General features: G+C 39.4%; 1 protein-coding gene across 2 annotated transcripts in view; it reads left to right on the forward strand.

Annotated features, from left to right (window-relative positions):
- KAT2B (lysine acetyltransferase 2B) overlaps positions 1-23,677 on the forward strand; it is a 113,994-nt gene that overhangs the window by 50,783 nt on the left and 39,534 nt on the right. For both annotated transcript variants that reach the window (XM_017522531.2, XM_017522532.2), the window contains exons 3-7: positions 2,978-3,123; positions 7,594-7,686; positions 9,017-9,198; positions 19,327-19,518; positions 22,656-22,762. In XM_017522531.2, coding sequence (XP_017378020.1) covers positions 2,978-3,123; positions 7,594-7,686; positions 9,017-9,198; positions 19,327-19,518; positions 22,656-22,762 — 720 coding nt within the window. The remainder of the gene's footprint in view (positions 1-2,977; positions 3,124-7,593; positions 7,687-9,016; positions 9,199-19,326; positions 19,519-22,655; positions 22,763-23,677) is intronic.

Consider the following 23,677-nt stretch of genomic DNA (forward strand, 5'->3'; position numbering starts at 1 on the left):
ACAGAAGAGCAGAAGATCAAACACTGCATGTGGACACAGGGAGGGGAGCACTACACACTGGGGTCAGTTGGGGGGAAATAGGGGAGGGACGGTGGGGGGTGGGGAGCTGGGGAGAGATAGCAAGGGGAGAGATGCCAGATGTGGGTGATGGGGAGGAAGGCAGCAAATCACACTGCCACGTGTGTACCTATGAAACAATTTTGAATGTTCTTCACATGTACCCCAAAACCTAAAATGCAATACAATAAATAAATGGGGGAAAAAAAGAAAGTTCTCCTTCTGTGGTTGTTTTTAGTTCCCATGTATGTGACAATGAAAACACTCTAAATGGTGAATAATTCAAGCTAAATAAATAAAAGTGATGTAAATATTAAAAAAAAAAGTGTAATATTGAAGTTCCCTAGTATTATTCTATTTCATTGTATCTCTCCTTTTAGATCTGTTTTTTGTTGTTGTTGTTGTTGTTGAGTTCGAGTGTTGCTCTGTTGCCTAGGCTGGAATGCAGTAGCATGATCTAGGCTCACTGCAGTCTCTACCTCCCAGGTTCAAGTGATCCTCTCCCATCAGCCTTCCAAGTAGCTGGGATTATAAGCATGTGCCACCACATCCAGCTAATTTTTTCAATTTTTAGTAGAGAGGAGGTTTCATCATGTTGTCCTCATTGGTCTTTAACTCCTGACCTCAAATGATCCACCCACCTTAGCCTCTGAAAGTGCTGGGATTACAGGCATGAGCCACTGTACCCAGCTTAGATTTATTAATGTTTGCTTTACATTATATATGCAATATATATATTTACAACAAGCATTAGGTGCTGTAATATTAGGTACATATATATTTACAATTTTTACATCCTCTTGATGAATTGATCCCTTTATGATGATGTAATGCCCTTTTTGGTCTCTTTTTATGGTTTTTGACATAAAGTCCATTTTGTCTGATATAAACATAGCTACTTCTGCTCCTTCAGGATACCGTACCACTGGGTATTTAATCCTCTTAACTTTCTGAAAATATATTTGTTTATATATCTTGGTTTGAGCTCCCCAAGAAACAGATTCTGAGACGACGAGGATTTCAGTGCAAGTAGTTTATTTGGGTTGAGAATGGTGGAGTGAAAAGTGAGACAATGAGGAAAAGGTGGCCAGTAACGAGTGAATTACTAAGCCAGCTCTCACTGTGGGCAACTGGTGCTTAATTCTATTGCGGAAAAAGTGGGAGCTGGCGTAGAACATGTACCTCAGAGTTATTCCACCTGAAGAGGGAGGAAATGCTTATTTCTATGCTAACTTCTTTAGTCTTTGGCTAAGAGCTGCTCTTGAGGTATAGGTGGCAGAGTAGGTTATGGTGATAAGAAAATCCATTTAGCAGAAGAATGGAGCTGCTGGTAGTTGAAAGCCAGGAGTTGTGGTAAGAAGAGGCGATATATAGGTGGATATTAGCAGCATCCTCTATCCCAGGCTTCTGACTGAGCATTGTGGCTCAATGGCGAGAGCATCATGGTCTCCAGAGTAGATTGACCTGTGTCCAGCACCTAGCAGATATTCCTCAATAGCCTTTAGTTTTATCTCCCTTTAAAAAAAATGAGTAAAAATCTATTACTTTTTTTAAAACGTATTTTAATCTTTCTTTAAAAATCATTTCAAGTACTTAATGTTCAAGCAATTTTAAGCCAGCACACTCGGAGCTGTACCTAAGAGGTCATTCTTGAAGCGCTGCCTCCTATTATATGACAAATGTAGTAATAGATATTGGGGATAACAGAAGTAAAAGACATGATTTCAGCCCAGAGGAGTTCGTGGGCTAGTGGGTGGTTATTAGATGGTTTATCTGGAGATCGTTTTTCAAGTGAAAAGGGACTTAGAGTGAGTCATGTAATAAAAAAAAAAATGTTTGTGCGTGCTTTAGAATTTGGGTCAAACCTTCTTCAGTTTCAAACTCTCTCTCTGCCTTGTTGGGTGAGTGACATTTGATGAAACAGTATTTAGTCTGTCTAAGCCTGTGTTAGTCCATTTTCACACTGCTATAACGAGCTACCTGAGAAGAGGAGACAGACCTGCCAAACAATTTTAAACCATCAGATCTCATGAGAACAGCATGGGGGAAACCGCCTCCATGATCCAATCACTTCCCACCAGGTCTCTCTTTTAACATGTGGGGATTGCAATTCGAGATGACATTTGGGTGGGGACACAGAGCGAAACCATATCAGAGCCTTTGTTTCCTCAAGTGTAAAATGGAGTTACTAATACCAACTTCATTGGGGATTAAATGCAATGACCTTTGGACTGTATTTGAGTAGAAGAGATCACAAAGTGACAGGTGAGGAAAGGGTCAATGGATAGGTCCCAAAACTATAGTAAGACAACAGAACAAAGGTTCAAAAGTGGGTTTGCAGCTGGACCATGGAGGATGTTGAATCTCAAGTTAAAACAGGCCTTGGGGACTTTGCAGCACAGTGAGGTTTTAGTGTGTCACATTCAGTCTTTACACTCTTATTACATTCTTTGGTGAATGAACTCTTCACAGGACTTAGAGCTACACCTTTAGGGAGCTTGGTTTTCTGCACCTCTGAACCACCAACTTAGAAATCCTGCATCCATGACTAGGACCATAGAGAACCCTTTTGACATGATGGATAATTTGCTTATATGGAAATCTAAGAACTTGACCCTATTAGGACCAGTCTTGGTGCTACCAGTCCTGGATCTTAAAATATACATTATTTGCATACACAGGCCACCACCCCATTTTTAATGTTGGATGGGGAGCCTAAGGGTCAAGAATATGGTAGTCACTCAATTATAGGTAGATTTTGTGAGAAGACTTCAATCCTATGGGAGTTCAGAAATTTTCTCTTATTCCCAGTGAGCCAAAAGGATTGATAGTAAGATTACTAAGAATCTTCTATTTTAAAATGGGAAATGTTTGGTTTCCACTTGAGTTCTTACTTATGTGTCTTTGATCTTATCATAAGCTGCTCATGTTTCCCACCTGGAGAATGTGTCAGAGGAAGAAATGAACAGACTCCTGGGAATAGTGTTGGATGTGGAATATCTCTTTACCTGTGTCCACAAGGAAGAAGATGCAGATACCAAACAAGTTTATTTCTACCTATTTAAGGTGAGATGTTAACATTTTAAAAACATTTTCTCTCATTATTCAAATGTGTTCAGTCTCCATATGCCAGGTCATGGGTGTGAAGGCTGTCAGCTCATGGTACATTTTGCCCTCAGAGTTTGCTGAAGCATAATGTTTCTTCATGATGGATTTTCTAAAATGACCCACCATACTTTGAACACATCATTCTCTTTGAGAGCTTTCACACTTGTATGCAAAATTGAGTATCTTGATTTGCATGTACAAATAGATTTTTCCATCCACACCCAATAAATATTTATCTCCTCTGCATGTGGCACTAATGTAGGCATGAGGGATAGATGAGTGGACAAAACAGAGTTCTTCTCCTCATGGTGTATACATTTCAGTAGAAGAGACAGGCAACAAGTGAATAATATCTTTGCAGGTGGAGATAAGTGTTCTGAAGAGAAAAAAAGTAGGATAAGTGGAATCAGAATGGCAGGGATGGTGGCGAGTCGGGTACATGCCAGCGAAGAAGGTCAGTTAGGATAGCCTCTCTCAGGAGACGACAGTTGAGCAGAAACCTGAGTGGGAGAGAGGAGCCATCTGTGCAAAGTGCTGGGTAAAGGGACCCCCAGGCAGAGGGAGGGACAGGTATTTAGGCCATGCACTAAGAGAGCTTGAAGTGATGTCAGAATATCAAGGGAGGGCAGCGTCGTTGGGCCCAGTGAGCAGAGGAATGGGTGGGAGGAGACGTAGTTGGAGGAGTGGCTGTAAGTCCTATCTCTAATGCTTTAAGAGGAAGAATCAAGCTATTCGAAGTTTATTTTGGTATCTTAGCCACTGTTAATCTATTTCTCATTGACACCAGTCACTGATTATTGCTACCATTCCCCATAGCTGCCTCTTCAGTAGCTCTAGCTCAGCTCCCGCGGATCACATGTACGTCTATTCCCTTCCCAAAGACGTACATCTCCTCAAGTTTCTGATTAGAACCAGGACTAACGGAGGTGGAAGGGAAACTGGTGGTGAAAATGGATAGCAAAACTTCAGGTTGCCAAAAATAGATCTATAAAGGAGGCTGCCAGAAAGAATAACCTTAAAAAAAAAAAAAAAAAACCTGCTCTTGAGGGCATTGCAGATTATGTTGTATTGTATAACCCTTACAAGGATGTTAAAAGCAAAACAAAAGCACTCAGAGCTTATGGGTAGGAAACGTTTGCCTCTTCTGATAAAAGGCATTGTGCTTCGTTTTTGGAAATAACTCTCCTACAACTCATTTATATTTATTTGTGCTTCATTTTTATATGACAAAAATAGCTGAATTTTCCAGTGAGTTCCCCCTTTTGCTTTGGCTGCTAGGAATCTTAGTGCAAATTTTGTACCCAATTCCTTTAGCTCTTTTCTTTTCTTTTTTTTCATTCTGTAATACAGAGGTAAGCTTTTTTCTTTTGCTTTATCTGAACTTATTTGATTCATAATTTTGCCTTCCCCCTTTTGATTAACCTTTGTCTTTTATTGTACTAATGGGGTTTTTTGGGTGGTTAGGAGACAGGAATGGGAGGTAGAGACATATTTTTAAAATTTGGTAGATATTAAATTTGGGAATATTAACTTTAAAAAGAAAAATATGGGGGGAGGTAAGGGAGAGAATATGGTTAACTGGATTCCCCACAGCCGTTAACAGATACTGGACCACTTTAGGCATGCAGGTGACAGCTTGTTGATGTGGCTGTGAGGCTTGGTCATTCAGCTTGAACCCTGGCAGGTTCAGAGTGTTTAGAGCTTCTTTGGAAAAAGATCTTAGTTGAAGAAAAACAAGGTCTGCATGACTCCAGCTATTATTTGTCCTGGAACTGTGCTCCCTGGCAGCTCCCCATTACCCTGTTGGAAGTGAAGGTGGTGTCAAGGTTTCCATCCTGTCAGCCTCCTCTGAGTTTATAACCAACCAAACAGGCCAGAAAGCATTGCTCTGCTTTAAAGTACATCTTCTCTCTCTTTCTCCTTCATCTTAAAATAACAGTGCAAATAAATTTGCTTGTGGAAACACAATCCAAAATATTCAGCATTCTCCTGACCTCCTGCAAAAAATAGTATTCTTGGGCAAATGAGTTATATATAATCTATTCCTTAGCTTCTGAAAGGCAATTCCTAAAAACAAAATGAAAAAAATAATGATTAAATTTTTAAATTAAATTTTAGTTTTTTTGAGACAAGAGTCTTACTCTGTCACCCAGGCTGGAATGCGGTGGCACGATCTCAGCTCACTGCAACCTCCACTTCCTGAGTTCAAGTGATTCTCCTGCCTCAGCCTCCCAAGTAGATGGGACTACAGGTGTGCACCACCATGCCTGACTAATATTTGTATTTTTAGTAGAGATAGGGTTTCACATTGTTGGCTAGGCTGGTCTTTCTTATGCTTCTGTCCTCAAGTGATCTGCTCCCCTCGGCCTCCCAAAGTGCTGGGATTATAGGCATGAGCCACTGCACCTGGCCCATGATTTTTTTAAAAGTAAAAAAACAGCAAGGCAGCTCCTGTGTCTCATGTGTCAATAATTAAAGTAAAAATGTGTTATATATTTTAGTAGCATTAAAAAATTTCAGTCTTAGGCAGAGCATGGTGGCTCACACCTGTAATCCCAGCACTTTGGGAGGCTGAGGCAGGCCCATTACTTGAGGTCAGGAGTTCAAGACCAGCCTGGTGAAAATGGTAAAACCCTGTTTCTACTAAAAACACAAAAATTAGCCAGGTGTGGTGGTGCATGCCTGTAAATCCCAGTTACTTGAGAGGCTGAGGCAGAAGAATTGCTTGAGCCTGGGAGGTGGAGTTTACCATGAACTGAGTTTGCACCACTGCACTCCAACCTGGGTGACAGAGTGAGACAACGTCCCAGTTAAAAAAAGAAAATTCAGTCTTAGTTGTTGAACATAAACCCAGTGGAAAGCTGCTTCCTAAAGTTGAAGTATATCTTAGTGCCTACAAATGTGGCTCTGGAGTCTAACTACGTGGGTTTAAAACTTGACTCTATCACTTACTAAATGTGACTTTGGGCAAATACATCTGCTTTGTTAATTGTAGCACCTACCTCAAAAGGTTGTTATGAGTATTAAATGAGATAATATATATGAAGAACTATGAAGACTGGCGAAAGTAAGGATGCAGATGCTTGCCACTATTAATAACTTTTTTATATGCTCACTTATCCCAGCTTCATCATCTTACAAGCTGATGTTCAACATCTCCACAATCCATCAGTTTACCTCCAAATTGAAACCCCCAATGGGCCAAGTTTCCAAATGGTCTTATAATTTAACTGGGGGAAAAAGGAAGCAACCAGAATTATTTGTATTTAAATTTTGTCACCAATCTTTTAGATATTTTTTGGAAACATATATAATGACTTATCTTTATTGCAAATTTGCTTTTATAAAGATGGGCATAATACTTGAAAGGATGAACAAATGCCCCATACTCATAATTTGTATGGCACATCTGGAAGGAGTTGAGGCCCTTGTAAGACACAGTTCAGTGGTGAGACATGGTCATCTTCAGCCTAGGTGGTTCATTCATTTCCATTTACTCCTGAGAGAATGGTTTCCATGTTTTGTTTCTACTGAAAAGGCAGTAAGCAGAGAAAGGAGGGAAAGATGTTACTTAAATAAATGCATGGCCATATCTAACTGACCTACATGTAAAAGTTACAGAAGATTAAAAAAAATAATAATAAAAGGTACAGAAGATTCAAGCAAAGATTGAAGATAAAGAATTTCAGTATCAAATTTATTTTCAGCGTTGTTCTTGGTAAGTGGCTCTGTGTTCCCTTTTCTGTTTGCTCTTTGAGAGCTTTAAATTCCAGTGGCAGGAATTAAGAGCAGTGTTTTTGTTTTGTGGTCATTAAGATGCCAGAACAGTTGGCCTGCATTCTACGGATGGAAGGGAAATGAAAAAAAGACTGCAACAGTGAGAGTTGCCAATTGAGAGCTCTGCAGACTTCCTTCCCAAAGAGCCTGGGCTCTAGGTGATGCGTATGCCATGCAGCTGCTGTCAACAGCTCCTGTCCCCTGGCCTCCTTTGTGTAGAAATAGATCTCAGCCTTTCGGGTCTTTAAATAAGATCTTCTAGAGCTTCAGCACACCTACGGTGGCCTGGATGGGCATGTGCCAAGTGTGTAGGGTTGCATACCAGGCCTCTGGGTCAATGAAGAGCCAGAAACAGCAGGGAGAAGAGGGAGGTGAATGGGACAGTGGTGTCTGGTGGACCAGCATGGGTGGTCTAGGCTGCCCAGAACATGTAAGGTGTCCAGTTCCTCGTAACTCTGGCCGTGGACATGAAGGCCAATTTGGGTTACCTGATAGTTACCCACTTTATTGACTTAAGGATTTGTTCATACATGTTTAAGATAAATAGAATATGATAACTTCCTTTAAAGGATGTGTGAAGAGTGAGGGGGAAGAGAGAGAGAGAGAGAGACATACCACTTAAGTTTTTTTTTTTTAATGATTTCTTTGCAGCTCTTGAGAAAGTCTATTTTGCAAAGAGGAAAACCTGTGGTTGAAGGCTCTTTGGAAAAGAAACCCCCATTTGAAAAACCTAGCATTGAACAGGTAAAAAGATTTTAAAAGTCCTCTTTTTATTGGCTTAAGGCTGAAGAAATCTTTTAATCCTCCTTTTACATCTCTATCTACTGCTCACCTCCCCCATACCCAGCTTAGAGTTGTTCACCAGTCTGTAGAAATTGTCCCGGATGCTTTGGATCAGAGGTGTATACCTAATTTGATCTAGCTTTTGCCTTTTAGGGTTGTTATATACTCAGGATTCACTGTGTGTTCGGGGAAGAAAAGAATTAGGTAGAACATGTCATTTGTAAGAACACATGAAATGTGCTTTTTCTTGTTGTTGATGCTTTAAAATGAAGTCTTTGTCCTTTTGCTTGGCACTGTCTGAGAAAGCCTATTGAGGTGAGGGAATTTAGTAGCAATGTGAAAAACATTATAAGTCAAGCAAAAAAAGCAAAAAAGCAAAGAGATTTTGTATTCAGAAATTGACTTCCTGCTACATTATGATTCCTGGAAAGAAGCCGTTTTACTCAGGGAATCTGTTAAAATGTAAAGAGTTTTTTTTTGTTAGGTATTGTCAGCATCGCTCATTAGTATCACTTTTTTGGCCTTTCATTGTTTGGCTAAACAAAAAACTCTGGACCGATTCTTTTGATGAGAGTGACTACTGAAGTCACGATACCCGAGTCCTTAAAAATAAATGCGTTTTTGTCAGTCAGTTTTCAGTCAATTTTATTTTGCCTCCAAACTCTCTAAAATAAGAATTTGTTGCTATTTTATTTGAAATTAGATAATATGGAAATATTCTGTGGAAAGATTAAATTAATCAACAGTTTTTTTTAAAAGCACATAATTTTGAATGATATATATATATATTGGTAAGCTTATTGACGCCAAACAAATGACAGTAAAGAGTTTAAATTTTAGTTTAGTTCAGTGGCAGTCATGATAGCAGCCTTTTGATTAGCATTTTTATAATGTAAAAACGTAATACTTCTCTAAGAACTGTATTATATGTGGGCTACTCTGCTGATAGTGAAGCAAGAATTATTCTGCACAACAATCATATTTTCTTGTTTCAGGGGTTTTGACCGTTTCAGTCCATGGTTTTGATTTTCTCCTTAATGCTTCAGGTTATCAGCAGGCATGGAATCACAACTCACAGCCTCTCTGTCTTATCACTTTTCATCCACTCTGATCTGAGGCAAGATTCCCTCTGGGGATTGCTATTTTCTTTTAGGGAAAAGGAAGAGATTTTTTATGAATAGAGGAATGTCTGTTCTTTTGCTAATAACCGCCAATCGTGCTGACTGTGTGGGTGTTCAGAATTAGTGTGATTGCATAGCTGCATGAAGAATCTGCTTTCCCTCTTTTTAAGGGTGTGAATAACTTTGTACAGTACAAATTTAGTCACCTGCCAGCAAAAGAAAGGCAAACGATAGTTGAGCTGGCAAAAATGTTCCTAAACCGCATCAACTATTGGCATCTGGAGGCACCATCTCAACGAAGACTGCGATCTCCCAATGATGATATTTCTGGATACAAAGAGAACTACACAAGGTAATCAGATGGCAAGTTCTTTCCCTTTGGCCCCGTAAAGCATGTTACAGACGTAAAATTGCTGTTTGACTCTGTAAGTACAGGGCTGCCCAGTTATCATTATGACTTGAGAGAATGTCTTTGTCATTTAACTTGCAAATTCCCACTTTTCATTACTATCACAATATGTTGAGGGGTGAGGGATGTAAATCATCTATACCCAATATGATAGCCACTAGCCATGTGAGCACTTGAAAATGTGGCTAGTTTGAATTGAGATTTCTAAGATTGGACCAAAAAAGAGTTTAAAATTGCTCATTAATAGTTTTAAAATATTGATGACATGTAGCAATGATAGTACATTGGATATATTGGATTAAATAAAACATAAAGTTAGTTTCACTTGTTTTGACCATTCCAATGTTCCAGTGTGGCTACTAGAAAACTTAAAATCCATATGTGGCTTGTGTTACTTATCTATTGAATATTGCTGACTAGATAGCTATACTATAACTCTAAAATTAATTAGAGCCCTTACTCAAAAAATGCAATGGAGTTAAAGAATTATTTTAGGCTGGGCACGGTGGCTTATGCCTGTAATCCTAGCACTTTGGGAGGCCAAGGTGGGTGGATCACTTGAGGTCAGGAGTTCAAGACCAGCCTGGCCAATATGGTGAAACCCTATCTCTACTAATTTAGCCGGCATGGTGTCACATACCTGTAATCCCAGCTACTCAGGAGGCGGAGGCAGGAGAATCATTTGAACCCAGGAGGCAGAGGTTTCAGTGAGCCGAGATCACGCCACTGCACTCCAGCCTGGGCAACAGCGTGAGATACTGTCTCAAAAAAAAAAAAAAAAATTTTTTTTTAATAGTTCTATTTCCAGAACTGTGATAGAACTGATATCATTATACATATTATCTTCCAGTTTTTGTCCCTTTAAATAACATTTTACATTAGCTATAATGAAAGAAAATATAGAATTTTGTAGTCTTTGTGTCTCTTCACTTTGCATCTTATCAAACATTTCACAGGTTCCATTATAGTCCATTGAGTTGACTTACCACAATATACCTAACTATCTCTTTATTGCTGGATATTCAAACTCTCTGCAAATAGTCTTGGATTTAACATATTTTCTTCTAAAGTGGAAATTTATTTTTACTGCTTATTACCTGCAGAATAATAGAATTGGTTTTACAAATCTTAAACTTGTACCATACAAAATATATGACCTACATTTATTCTCATCTGTAGGAGTGTGACTTGGGTCATCCATTCTTTTCAACTTTTTTTTTTTAACTTTTCTCTGTTTATATTTCAGAGGCACATCAAGCTTGCATCAGGAGATGTTTGAAAGCTTTAGTGCATATTTTTTTCCTGATGTAAAGTAGGCAGTAGTGTCTTTTGACAGCCTGTCAAGACCACTTGTGCCCAGGTTATTTTCTGTAACAGCAGATAACACGGAAGAATGGTATAATTTAAAATAAGCTTTTCTCTCTGTCATTGACCTAATTTCATGTGTAACACACCCTTTTCCTCTCTTTCTCCCTACATTGACAATATATGCAATTTCAGTTATATATTCCACTTAGTAATTGATATTTATAGGAATTGCAGATTTCTTCAAAATAAGATTTTAGATTGTATCTTTATTTCTGTATCTGTCATTTTAGGATTTTACATTAACAGTAGTTCTCTATATTATTGAAACTCTGCTATATTATTGAAACTCTTGTTTACAGTAAGAGTTGAGACGATAAGTCGCTTGAAAATATATATATTTTAACCCCATCTGTAAACAATTGACAAAGCTGAATATTTGTCAGAGCCAAGGCCCTGAATACATTTGCCACTTTTAACAGAGAGAATAACTATTTCATTAAGAAAAAGGAGAACTAATTGTGAAGCAGCTTGGGAGACATTACTATATTTTGTTTTATTTTTATTTTTATTTTTATTTTTTTTGGAGATGGGGTCTCATTCTGTATTCCAGGCTGGAGTGCAGTGGCATGATCATAGCTCACTGTAGCCTCAACCTCCTAGACCCAAGCAATTCATCTATCTCAGCCTCCTGAGTAGCTGGGACTACAGGCATATGCCACCATGCCTGGCAATTTGTTAATTCTTTTGTAGAGACGGGGTCTCACTACATTGCCTAGGCTGGTCTCAAACTCCTGACCTCAAATGATCCTCCCACCTTGGCCTCCCAAAGTGCTGGGATTACATGTGTGAGTCACTGTGCCCAGCTATGATATTTTAGAAAACAGAAGAAAAATGCAAGGAAGCCTTTGGGAATTATAAAGAAATTGGTGGCACTTGTGAATACTTAAGAAGTAGTAAAAATAAAAATTGGTTTGGTTGAGCGCTGGGTTTGAATGGTGTGTGTCCATCTCTCCCTCATTATGTGAGCTTTAGACCAGTCTAAAGAGACCTCTTTTTAGGTCCAAGTGTAATGAGTTTTTGTAAGTATTCCATGGATGGTTTGTGTGTAGTTTCTGACTACACAGAACAGGTGCTGGGAAGATGCTCATCATCGTTTTCCTCCCATGCACATTGTTCTCTAAAACTCACCGGTGTGGGGCTATTAAGCTAAAGCCTTTGTATAATTGAGTGTGTAATTATTTGAATATCACTTTAGAAATTAAGATAGCAGGGACTAGAAAAACAGCAAAGAGTCCTTTATAGCCCAGCATCCTGAGCCAACAGCTGAAGGCAAAGAGTGGAGTCAGACAATGGAAAAGAGAAACTTGCTGAGAGAAACTGAAATGAATATGCCCTGATGAGTTATGAAACCTGCTGATTTCTAGATGAAATGTAGACCAAGAGTCCCTATTAATAATAAATAAGGAAATGAAGGTAGATGACACCCACCTCCCCCGCTTCTCCACCATCACATCATGTTGATGAGGAAAGGGAAGTAGAGAGGAACAACCTGTGAAAATTAGGAGAAGCAATAATTGTTTCAGAGTAAAACCTCACTGCCATGATCACATGGGGGATTAAAAAAAACCACATACCACCACAGCATGATGTCTCACTGATACTGATCTTCTAAAAAAAAATGGGTAATATTACAGGCTGCAGGCACCAGCAGGCTTTATCTTGATGTTGCTGTAAGAGAACCTCAGGACCTATAATGCTGGTTCAGCTTATAACTTACAGCAGTTACTGTAAAAATTAGAACATAGGTGTGCTGAAAATGTTTGCAGTACATCAGCCTGAAAGTGAAGTTAAGAAGTTTAAGAGGATTCTTTGTGGAAAGAATGGACTTAGAAAATGATTGTGTTCATTACAGAGCTAACTTGTAAAGATTTATTCCATATAAAATTAAAAGTAGACTGAACAGTAATACTGCTTAAATAACTTCTCTGTTCTGAATAAAGGGAAAAAAATATATATATATATTTATATATTTTATATAGATAAAATATTTTATATATATATATTCTTTTTGGGGATGGAGTATTGCTCTGTTGCCCAGGCCTGGAGTGCACTGGTGCAATCTTGGTTCACTGCAACCTCCACCTCCTGGGTTCAAGTGATTCTCCTGCCTTGGCCTCCCGAGTAGCTGGAATTACAGGTTTGTTCTACCATGCCTAGCTAATTTTTGCATTTTTAGTAGAGGTGGGGTTTTGCCATGTGGGCCAGGCTGGTCTCGGACTCCTAACCTCAGGTGATCTGCCCGCCTCATCCTTCCAAAGTGCTGGGATAACAGGTGTGAGCCACCACGTCTGGCCTGTATATTCTTATATAAGTGTATGTTAACTGTACATTATATGTACTCCCAGAAAGCACTGTGGTTTTAGAAGAAAATGTGGGCAAATATTTTGAAGTTTCCGAATTTCATGATCGTACACTAATATAATTCCATGAAGAAATAACCTGAAAAGAGTGTCAGAGGTTATGACTTCTTAAAATACAGCTGACCAACAGTCTGCTGAAGGAAAGTGGCAAGTAAATTAGTCTTAGATTTTGAGTTGTGTAGAACTTCTGAAAGTTAAAGCCTACTCCCACATTTAGGAGATGTTTCATAAGAATACAGAGCGGCTGGGTGCAGTAGCTCATGCCTGTAATCCCAGCAACTTTGGGAGGCTGAGGTGGGAGGATCACTTGAGCCCAAGAGTTCAAGCTCAGCCTGGGCAACAGAGTGAGACCTCATCTTTACAAAAAAATAAAAAACTAGCTGGGTGTGGTGACACGTGCCTGTGGTCCCAGCTACTCTGGAGACTGAGGTGGGAGGATTGCTTGAGCCCGGGAGGTCAAGGCTGCATGGAGTCATCCATGATCCTACCACTGCACTCCAGCCTGGGTGATAGAGCAAGACCCTGTTTAAAAAAAAAAAAGAAAAAAAAGAAAATACATAGCAAGTTAGCTAGAACTCACTTGTTTTTGGGGAAACAGTTTTATATAGCCATTATTCTGTGACATTTAGCCTATTGTGTGCACTGAGCATTCATTACTAGATATGTAAGTTGAGAACAGAATTTATCAGGAAGCACGGAAAGAACACAGGGAGACAGGAGATCTGACGTCTAGTCTGGACTTTAATAGTAACTGGCCCTCAGTCCCTGTGAACTAGGGCAGGTCAGTTGATTGCTGAAAACCAGAGGATTTTCAGTTCAGCAAGTCAGTAGAATGGTACAGTCTTCGGTGTTCACATTGTTTAATTCTATTCACAGAGGTTACAAATCATCATGATGATGTGAAAAATCTGGGAGTCAGAAAATAGCATGCAGTTACCATCTTTATTAGACATACGAAATGAATGAACTATCATTTTCTTCTTTTCGGTAGACCTGAAATCTGTCATGTAGGTAAAATGTTTTCCTACAGTTACCTCTTGGAAGAATGCATATGCCCATGCATGTTCATTTCCTTCTTTTTGTCTCATTATGTGCAGTAATAATATCAATTTGTTAAAACAACACCAGAAATACACACACACATATGCACAGACACACACACACTCACTCTGTTTCTCTCTCTCTCTCACACACACACACACACACACACACACACACACACACAGACTCAGCCTCCTTCTTATCTACTGTGCACTTTACAGATTACAAAATAAGATTAATCTTGGAAGTTAAGAAAAAACTGAAAAGTATAAATCGAGGTCTATAAAATGACTCGGAGGAAACGAATTAGAACCTATTACTTGATAATTTTTACTAGCTAATAACAATCTATGCTGTCTTCTTCTACCCTGGGAAGATTGAATAACCTGTTAAACAATTTTGGATAACTTTTTATGATTTTGTGATAATACTTACAACCTATCATCTTTATAGCAGAAGAAATGTCAGTCTTAGAGCCTTAGAAGTCTGTAGATCTCTCCTCAGATGGAAATGCTCTTTTTTTTTTTTTTTTTTTTTTTTTTTTTTGGGATGGAGTTTTGTTCTTGTTGCCCAGGCTGGAGTGCAATGGCGCGATCTCGGCTCACCACAACCTCCGCCTCCTGGGTTCAAGCAATTCTCCTGCCTCAGCCTCCCAAGTAGCTGGGATTACAGGCACACACCACCATGCCCAGCTAATTTTTTGTATTTTTAGTAGAGACGGAGTTTCACCGTGTTGACCAGGATGGTCTCGATCTCTTGACCTTGTGACCCACCCGCCTCGGCCTCCCAAAGTGCTGGGATTACAGGCTTGAGCCACCGCGCCTGGCCGGAAATGCTCTTTAAACTCTAAATCAGCACTGTCCAATAGATTCATAATATAAGCCAAAATGCAAGCCAATGTGTAATTTATAATTTTCTAGTAGCTACATATAAAATGAATAGATATGGGAAATTGTTTTTAATTATACATACTGTATATTTATGTATAATTAAAGATATATATTTTGAGATGGAGTCTTGCTGTGTCGCCCAGGATGGAGCAGTGGTGCAATCTTGGCTCACTGTAACCTCCGCCTCCTGGGTTCAAGCAATTCTCCTGCCTCCACTCCCCAAGTAGCTGGGATTACAGGCATGTGCCACCACACCTGGCTAATTTTTGTGTTTTTCGTAGAGACGAGGTTTTACCATGTTGGCCAGTCTGGTCATGACTTCTGAGCTCAAGTGCTCTGCTTGCCTTGGCCTCCCAAAAGTGCTGGGATTACAGGTGTGAGTCACCACACCTGGCCAATAATATATTATTTTTATATTTTTACATTAAATACAAAAATTAGCCAGGTGTGGTGGCACGTGCCTGTAATCTCAGCTACTTGGAAGGCTGAGACAGGAGAATCACTTGAATTGGGAGGCAGATGTTTCAGTGAGTCAAGATCATGCCATCGCACTCCAGCCTGGACCACAGAGCAACACTCTGTCTCAAAAACAAACACACAAACAATTGCAAAAACATCGTTTCACCATGTAACCAATGTAAAAAATTATTAAGAATATATGTTTACTTTTTTGGTGGTACTGAAGTCCTCCAAATCCAGCGTTTATTTTGCGTTTTCCTTTGTTTTTGAGATGGAGTCTTGCTCTGTTGCCCAGGCTGGAGTGTAGTGGTATGATCTCAGCTCACTGCAACCTCTGCCTTTCAGGTTCAAACAGTTCTCCTGCCTCAGCCTCCTGAGTAGTTGGGACTACAGGCACCTGCTGCCACACCTGGTTTATGTTTATATTTTTACAAGAAATGGGGTTTCATTATGTTCCCCAGGGTGGTCTTGAACTCTTGACCTCAGGTGATCCACCTGCTTCAACCTCCCAAAGTCCTGGGATTAAGGTGTGAGCCACTGCACCTGGCCAAATCCAGTGTGTATTTTCACACATCTTTTCAGTAGCTAAATTTTAAACAATTAAAGCTAAATGGAGTCCTACTAGAACAATCAAGTTGTGTTTAATGGAAAAACATTTTACACTGCCTCCATTTAAAATTAAAATTGAAATTGATTAAATAAAATAAAAAATTAAACTTCTCGGTTGTGCTAGCCACATTTCAAGTGCTCAGTAGTTACCAGTGGCTGGTGACTACTGTATTGGATAGCACAGACACAGAACCGTTCTCATCATCACTGAAAGCTTCATTGGACAATAAATCTTTAAATCTTTCATTGCAGAAAATTGGACATATTTTGTTATTTGTAAAATTTAGTCATGTTCTGCATAACAACGTTTTAGTTAGCAGTGGACCACATATAATGACAGTAGTCCTGTAAGATTATACCAAAATTTTGCCGGACCTTTGTGTGTTTAGATATATTTAGATACACAATTACCCACCATTATGTTACAGTTGCTTGTAGTATTCAGTATAGTAAAATGCTCTACAGGTTTGCAGCATAGAACAGGGGTCCCCAACCGCTGGGCCATGGACCGCCATGGGCCCGTGGTTCATTAGGAACCGGGCCGCACAGCAGGAAGTAAGTAGTGGGCGAGTGAGCATTGCAGCCTAAGCTCCACCTCCTGTCAGATCAGTGGTGGCATTAGGTTCTCATAGGAGCGTGAACCCCATTGTGAACTCTGCTTGTAAGGGATCTAGGTTATGTATTCCTTCTGAGAGTCTAATGCCTGATGATCTGAGGTCGAACAGTTTGTTTCATCTGGAAATCATCCCTCCTCCTCCGCAGCCATGGAAACATTGTCTCATGAAACCAATCCCTGGTGCCAAAAAAGTTGGGGACCTCTGCCATAGGGCCTAGGGGCCAAGTATATAGTAGGTTCTACCCTCTAGGTTTGTGTGAGTACACTCTTCAGTGTTTGCACGATGATAAAATCACCTGACTCATTTCTCAGAATGTTTTCCCATTGTTAGCCAAGACATGAAAGACATGACTAAGTCTTACAGATAGTCCTGTGATTGCCTAAGTCTCACGATTTGAACTTCTGATATGAAGATTTGTGACTGTTTAACTCCACATTTATAGTTTCATTACTAGTTATTTGGGATCTGACTTCCCCTCAGCCATAGATAGATAGATGATAGATAGATGGCGTGTCAGTGTCTCATTCTGTCAGTCTGTCACCCAGGCTGCATTGCGGTGGCATGATCATAGCTCACTGCAGCCTAGAACTCCTAGGTTCAAGCGATCCTACCTCCTCAGCCTCCCAAGTAGCTGGGACTATAGACATGTACCAGTACATCTGGCTAATTTTTAAACTTTTTGTAGAGATTGGGGTCTTACTATGTTGCCCAGGCTGGTCTTGAGCTCCTGGGCTCAAGCAGTCTTCCTGCTTGAGCCTCCCAAAGTGCTGGGAGACTGGCATGAGCCACCATGTCATGCCCAGCTAGCCCCAAATACTCTTTTAACTTAATTAAGTTGCCACAGACTAACATCTGGCAAAGAATTGGCTTTGAAAGCAATGAATTTCTATGTGAAGCTCCTTATGAATTACAAAATAAATGCACTTTCTAATTTTTTTCTGTTATCAAGATCACAGTTTGAGACAAGAGATGACATTAACACTTAAGATACCTATTTCAGTATTGTAAACATAAATGACATTTGGGTGTAAGTTATTAAAGGAAAAAAGTTGAGAAAAAATAGAAATGGTAGCAGAAATTTTAGGTTAATTTTGAATCCAGGGAGATGAACTAACACTAATGAAAGTTTGCTTTTTCTCCAAAGGTGAACTGCTGCCACAGCCACCACAAGCAGGTATACAGGAGAAATATTTTATAATACAGAATAAGATTTAAAAGTCAGGAGGATGAATAAATTAATATTGTTCCTCTCTTCATTAAGGGGCTCAACGTTCATGGGGAGCTTTTTGTAGCAGCTTGGGCACATTAAAGAGGTGTCTCCCATTTTAAAGGAGAACAGGAAAGCGCATGGGGGAGACGTCTGATGTTTGGAAGGCAGTCTTTTTCTAGAAAAGGATGATTTGGGTCTGCTCTCAAGGAATACGAATCTGTGAAATAGCGCTTTTTGACCTTTTCCTGGTTTGGTGCCACCTTTCATGGCTACTACTGTTATATTTTTGTTACTGGGTCCTGGGAAATTCATCTTTCACTTCTGGGAGATTAAAAAAAAAAAAAAAGATATGGCTGAGTTTGGTGGCTCATGCCTGTAATCTCAGCACTTTGGGAAGCCGAGGTGGGTGGATCTTTTTAGTCAAGGAGTTCGAGACAAGCCTGGGCAACATGGTAAAACCCTGTCTTTACGAAAAATTCAAAAATATTAGCCAGGTGTGGTGGTGCATGCCTGTAGTCCCAGCTGTTCGGCAGGCTGAAGTGGGAGGGTCACTTGAGCCCAGGAGGTGGAGGTTGCAGTGAGCTGAGATCATAGCACTGCACTCCAGCTTGGGCGACACGGTGAGACTCTATCTCAAAAAAAAGAAAGAAAACAAAAGAGGCTTGTCTTTGAATAGACTTTCACTGTCCAATGTATGTTGGCTGAATGCACTTTCTAAATTAGATGACCTTTATTGTCAGTGTACTCTAAAACTGTGGTCAGATCTCAAGAAAACTCCTGGCTTCCCTCTGGTCTGGGTCCTCCTCCAGCCTTGTGCAATGATTCTGAGGTGCATTTTTGACTTTGAGTTTGAGTCATTGAAAAATGCACCTAGGCGACAGATGGTGGGAACTTACTACTTCCTGCATTTTGACTGAGTTTTAAACGGTTCCGAAGATTGCTATCTTCCCACCAAAGCTATGATGAGTGCTGTGTAGGCATTTTAAATGAATCTTACATTTTACTCAAAGGACTAGGTGGTGAATTCTGATTCTTTCACAAAAGGGGCTTCCTCAGCTTTTCCTTTATTTTTTCTTTTATTTAAACTACCATTAATGTGCCAGAAACTCCAGTTATACTATTCACTTTATATATAATATTTCATTTAATGCTCACAAGAGCCCGATGAAGGAGGTATTATTGTTGTCCCCATTTTACAGGTAAGGAAAGAGAGGCTAAATAACGTAATTGAATTTTGAAAGTTATGCAGCTAGTTAAGTGGCACAGCAGGAATTTGATTCCAGCTGCTCTTCGACTCCAGGACTCACTGCAGATGCTGCAGAATAGGTTGATGTCAACAGAATTAGACACAAGTGGTGGTGTAAGGGCAAGCCCCTTGCATTAGGGCTATTGTTGCTTGTTATTGCAGGCCAATTTTTTTTCTGCTGTGGTTAATAGCATGAGATGAACCTAATTGGGTATTGTTGGTGACCTGGGGGTTTACAGGATGTTGATGGTGCTTGACTTTTCTCTTGCAGGTGGCTGTGTTACTGCAACGTTCCACAGTTCTGCGACAGTCTACCTCGGTACGAAACCACACAGGTGTTTGGGAGAACGTTGCTTCGCTCGGTCTTCACCGTTATGAGGCGACAACTCCTGGAACAAGCAAGACAAGAAAAAGATAAACTGCCTCTTGAAAAACGAACTCTAATCCTCACCCATTTCCCAAAGTAAGGGAGAGTTTTTGCTGGTCTTTGTTTGATCTCAGAGCTTGAGGTTGCTAAATACAATGCCAAAGCTTGCATAAGTATAACAAGATCAGGAATGACAGAAAAAAGCATTCCAAGGAAGAGGGAGAAAGGACCCTCAGTTCCCTTTGTGAATCTTCTTGGGTGTTTTCCAGCCCATTTGTTAGCCTGATGTTGGGTTGACTGCCGTCATTGCGCCCTTATCCCCTCCTTATCCTACCTGAGTCATTGTCTCTGACTTTCATAGAATGGGCAGTGCTTTCTTTTGTATATTCAGCTGCCAGGAAGCTCTAGGAGGATGAGGGAGAATGTGTAGCAACATTTTCTAGCCACTCAGAAATGGTGCAAAATAACTCAAGTGGCTTTTTTTTCTCCACTCAATTTCTCTTTTTCTAAGCACTGGTGAACCATCCCTGTGTCAGCTATAGTAGATCTCTTTGGAAACTACACTGCAAAAGCAGGGATGGAGAGGAATACAGACCTCCTTCAGCATGACCTTTGAACCTCTATACTCAGTTTCTCATAGAATATGCATACTTTGGTGCCCCGTGCTGCTTGCATCTGCCACAGCTCCAAGGCATAAATAATCATTTAAATATTTTCAAAGAGTAGAAATGCCTCAGAGCAATAGAGAGTTGCAGTGCTGCACTATTGGCCTTGGAAATGCATTTTTAATGCTAGGAACCAAAAATTCAAGCTAAGAGATTGGATGCTGGTGAGATAGGCCAACGGTGCATCTGATGACTTCTCATGGAGCAATAGCAGCGAGAAATGAATGAGACAGTTCATTTTGTGGTTGTCATTCTGCCTAGATCAGCACTTGGATGGGAAGGTAAACGGCATAATTTGAAAAGGCTGTCTAGGTGTGATATAGCCTTCCTTCCCCATGCCATTCTGAACTGCTGATGTAGAGAATAGAATTTGAGAGGAGGTATTCTTTGATCAAAGATTGATGAAACACTGTTTTGTTTGAGAAACTTGATTTTTTGTTATTGAGATAGTATTATTGATAGTATTATTCATAACTTATTGTTAATTTAATTCATAACTTACTATTATGAATTAAAACTCTATCTTTACTGAGACCAATTGTTTTAATTCATAACAGTAAGTTGGGTTCAAAACAACAACAAAATGGTTTTCTGATAGAAATTGACTGAAGATTCCGTGGCAATTTAACCCAAATCCTAAACCTTAGGTAGATATCCTGGGTAATTCTGATGGGCTTTAGCTGAACACTCAATATTTGCACATGTATTTCAGCAACCTGATTGTCAAATTTTTCTTTAGGGAACCAGTACATGAAACTAAGTCATGACATGAACATTTTGTTGTCCTCGGTGGAGGAAGGTTCTGAAGCACTTAAACTGCAGTTTGGATGTTGCCCCTAAAATGGGTTATGAAATTAGTGCACACTCATGTATTTCAGTGTCTATCTTTTAACTGTTGTAAGCTCCTTTCCTTGGAGACTGAAGCAATTTTTTAAAACTTATTTATCAGTTATATTTGCCATATAAGCAGTATTTTATGTTTTCAGATGATAGTTGTCATTCTGTCTCTGAGTCAAGGGACAAAGAAGACTCCTCCGTTCCCAACATATACACCTGTTACGGTGTTTAAAGAGAAATTTTAGTTACTCTGCATAATAGCGTTTTTTTTTTTTTCCCATAACAAGTTCATTTTGCTTCTTGCAGATATTTGCTAATTATAGTGTGTTTTGTTCCCTCAGCCCATAGTTCTGGCATGCTTATGCTAGGAGGTAAAATATCAATGCTGCCTTCTTTTCTTGTCTATTACTAATGGTGGGGTAAAACTACCACCCACTTCTCCTTTTAAATCCCTTTTCACTGAATATGACAACATTTAAGGCTGTTGGGGATTTATATGTACAGTTTTGGCAGCAGAACCACACATATTAAAGCCTGAGTTATTATTTGAGTCTTGGGCGCTGTTTCAGAGTGAGAGCTGGGACCAGGTTCCCAGCACCAGGGAGGTCTCTGCAATTCTCAGATGGATTTTCAGGGCTTACATTCTTACCTTCCTTTTCTTCATATGTGCTGCCCCTTTTTCTGCTTGTCTTTAAAATGTGCCTCTTTCCCTATCGACCTATTTACGAAGTTTTTTTTTTTTTTTAATGTTTTATATCTATATTTCATTCTAAAAGTGAAGAAAATTTGGTTCAGGGAAAAAAATGAAGAAGACCACTGATAGTGTCACCACTCTGAATTATTTTTAGTGGTTTTAGGTATTTCTGTTTCTTCCCACATTTATTGGCAAAAAATACTCAGTAAATCTCAGAGGGACTTAGGTATCTGTATTTCTTTTTTCTCTTTTAATTTTTTATTCTTTTAAAATCACCTGCCCTATTCTGATAAACATCTGTATTTCTGATGAGGTTTCTAGATGATTTCTATGGGTTGCCAAAACTTGAGATCCATTGCTTTAAAGTTAGCATAGCAGTTAATCACTGGTTCTAATCCGGATCCTGCCATTTACTAGTTGTGGGAATTTGATCCAATTATTTAACTTCTCTGTACCCTAGTTTCTTCATCTGTAAAATGGGTGTGAATTCTATCCATAGGGTTGTTATGAAGATCAAGTGAGTTAATGTACATCAACCACTTACAACACTGCTCTAGTAAGAGCTAGATATGTGCATGACAAATAAAAATAGAATATGTAACTCATAGGGTTGATGTGAGGATTCACAGTAAGAAGTTCTTAGAGCAGTGCATGCACAAAGCAAGCACTCAATAAATATTAGTAACTTTTGTGATGGTAATGACAGTGACAGTGCAGCTATATGGAGGGCTGAAATTGTGTGCTCTGAGATTCACTGAGGAAGATTAATGCATTTCCATTGATGTAATTAATGTGTCCATATCCTATGTTGTGTTAAGCTATGCAGGATCAAAAGAGTAAAAGTCTGTATAAATGCATTTCTGTATTTGAGTATACTAGGGCTGCCCAACTAAATCATAATTCGAGTCATACTTTTTCATTATATTTCTGATTGAAGGTTTGAGACACTGATGTTAAGGTGATTGCCACAGATGATTAAGGCTATTGTTCTTACAGCAGTTTTTAAAAAATCTTATTGCTACTACTTTTGTGTCTAGATTTCTGTCCATGTTAGAAGAAGAAGTTTATAGTCAAAACTCTCCCATCTGGGATCAGGATTTTCTCTCAGCTTCTTCCAGAACCAGCCAGCTAGGCATCCAAACAGGTAAGTTTCCTTTTACATAAATCAGAGAACAACCAGGAAGGCCAACCTGAAGTATAAGCTGCAGCTCATTCTGCATTTATTTCTGTTTTTCATCAGGAAATTGAAGCCTAGAGCCAGCAAAAAAGCGAACACTTTGGCAGATCTTGCATCTGCATCCCTATTAATGAGAGGATAGCAGGTGCAAACCAAAATCTTGCAATTGTGATTCTATTAAAGAAGAACACAGGTGCAGACCAAATAGTTAACAACAACAACAACAACAGGATTTGCTTAGCTTGCACATTTCAATTTAATAGGAGGCGTTTTTCTACCAAAGTAGGTGGAAGAAAAAAAAATAGGAGGCATAAAATTCCAGACAGCTTAGCTCTGTAGTCAAATGCTGGCTGTTTTCAAACACACTTACGTCTCAGTCGATGGCTAGATACACCTGGGAATCAAATCTCAGTCCGACCTCTTAATCTATGTGTGTTTTGTCCATCAAATTACCACCAGGTATAATGGTGGATAGTGAGTGAAAGATGGCAGTCTTGAGTTTCAGGATGTGAAATACTTCCTGGTGGGGCAGGGCATCCTTGCTGTTGCTTAAATCAGCCAGTGGAATCAGTTGGCATTTTGTGAGGAAGGAAGACAGGTGCCTTCTGGAGTCACAGTGATCCCAGAAAGAGGATCTGAATTCCTGCCTTTGACACTAGAAAGACTCAATGGAGAGGTTTGGCAAGAAACGCCAAAATAGTTTATATCTGGTCATGGGGAAAGACAGGATGCAGAATTTTGATGTCAGGAGTTTTTTTGTAGTGCTCTAGGTCAATGTGTAACAATGTGTGAGTATTGCTTCTAATGCCTTCAGCAAAGAAAAAAATTATTCTTGCTTTAAAAACAAAATTGAAGTATAATTTATATATATGGCAAAATATA

The sequence above is a fragment of the Cebus imitator genome, unplaced genomic scaffold, assembly GCF_001604975.1.
Source record: "Cebus imitator isolate Cc_AM_T3 unplaced genomic scaffold, Cebus_imitator-1.0 Scaffold24, whole genome shotgun sequence".
Taxonomy (NCBI): Eukaryota; Metazoa; Chordata; class Mammalia; order Primates; family Cebidae; genus Cebus; species Cebus imitator.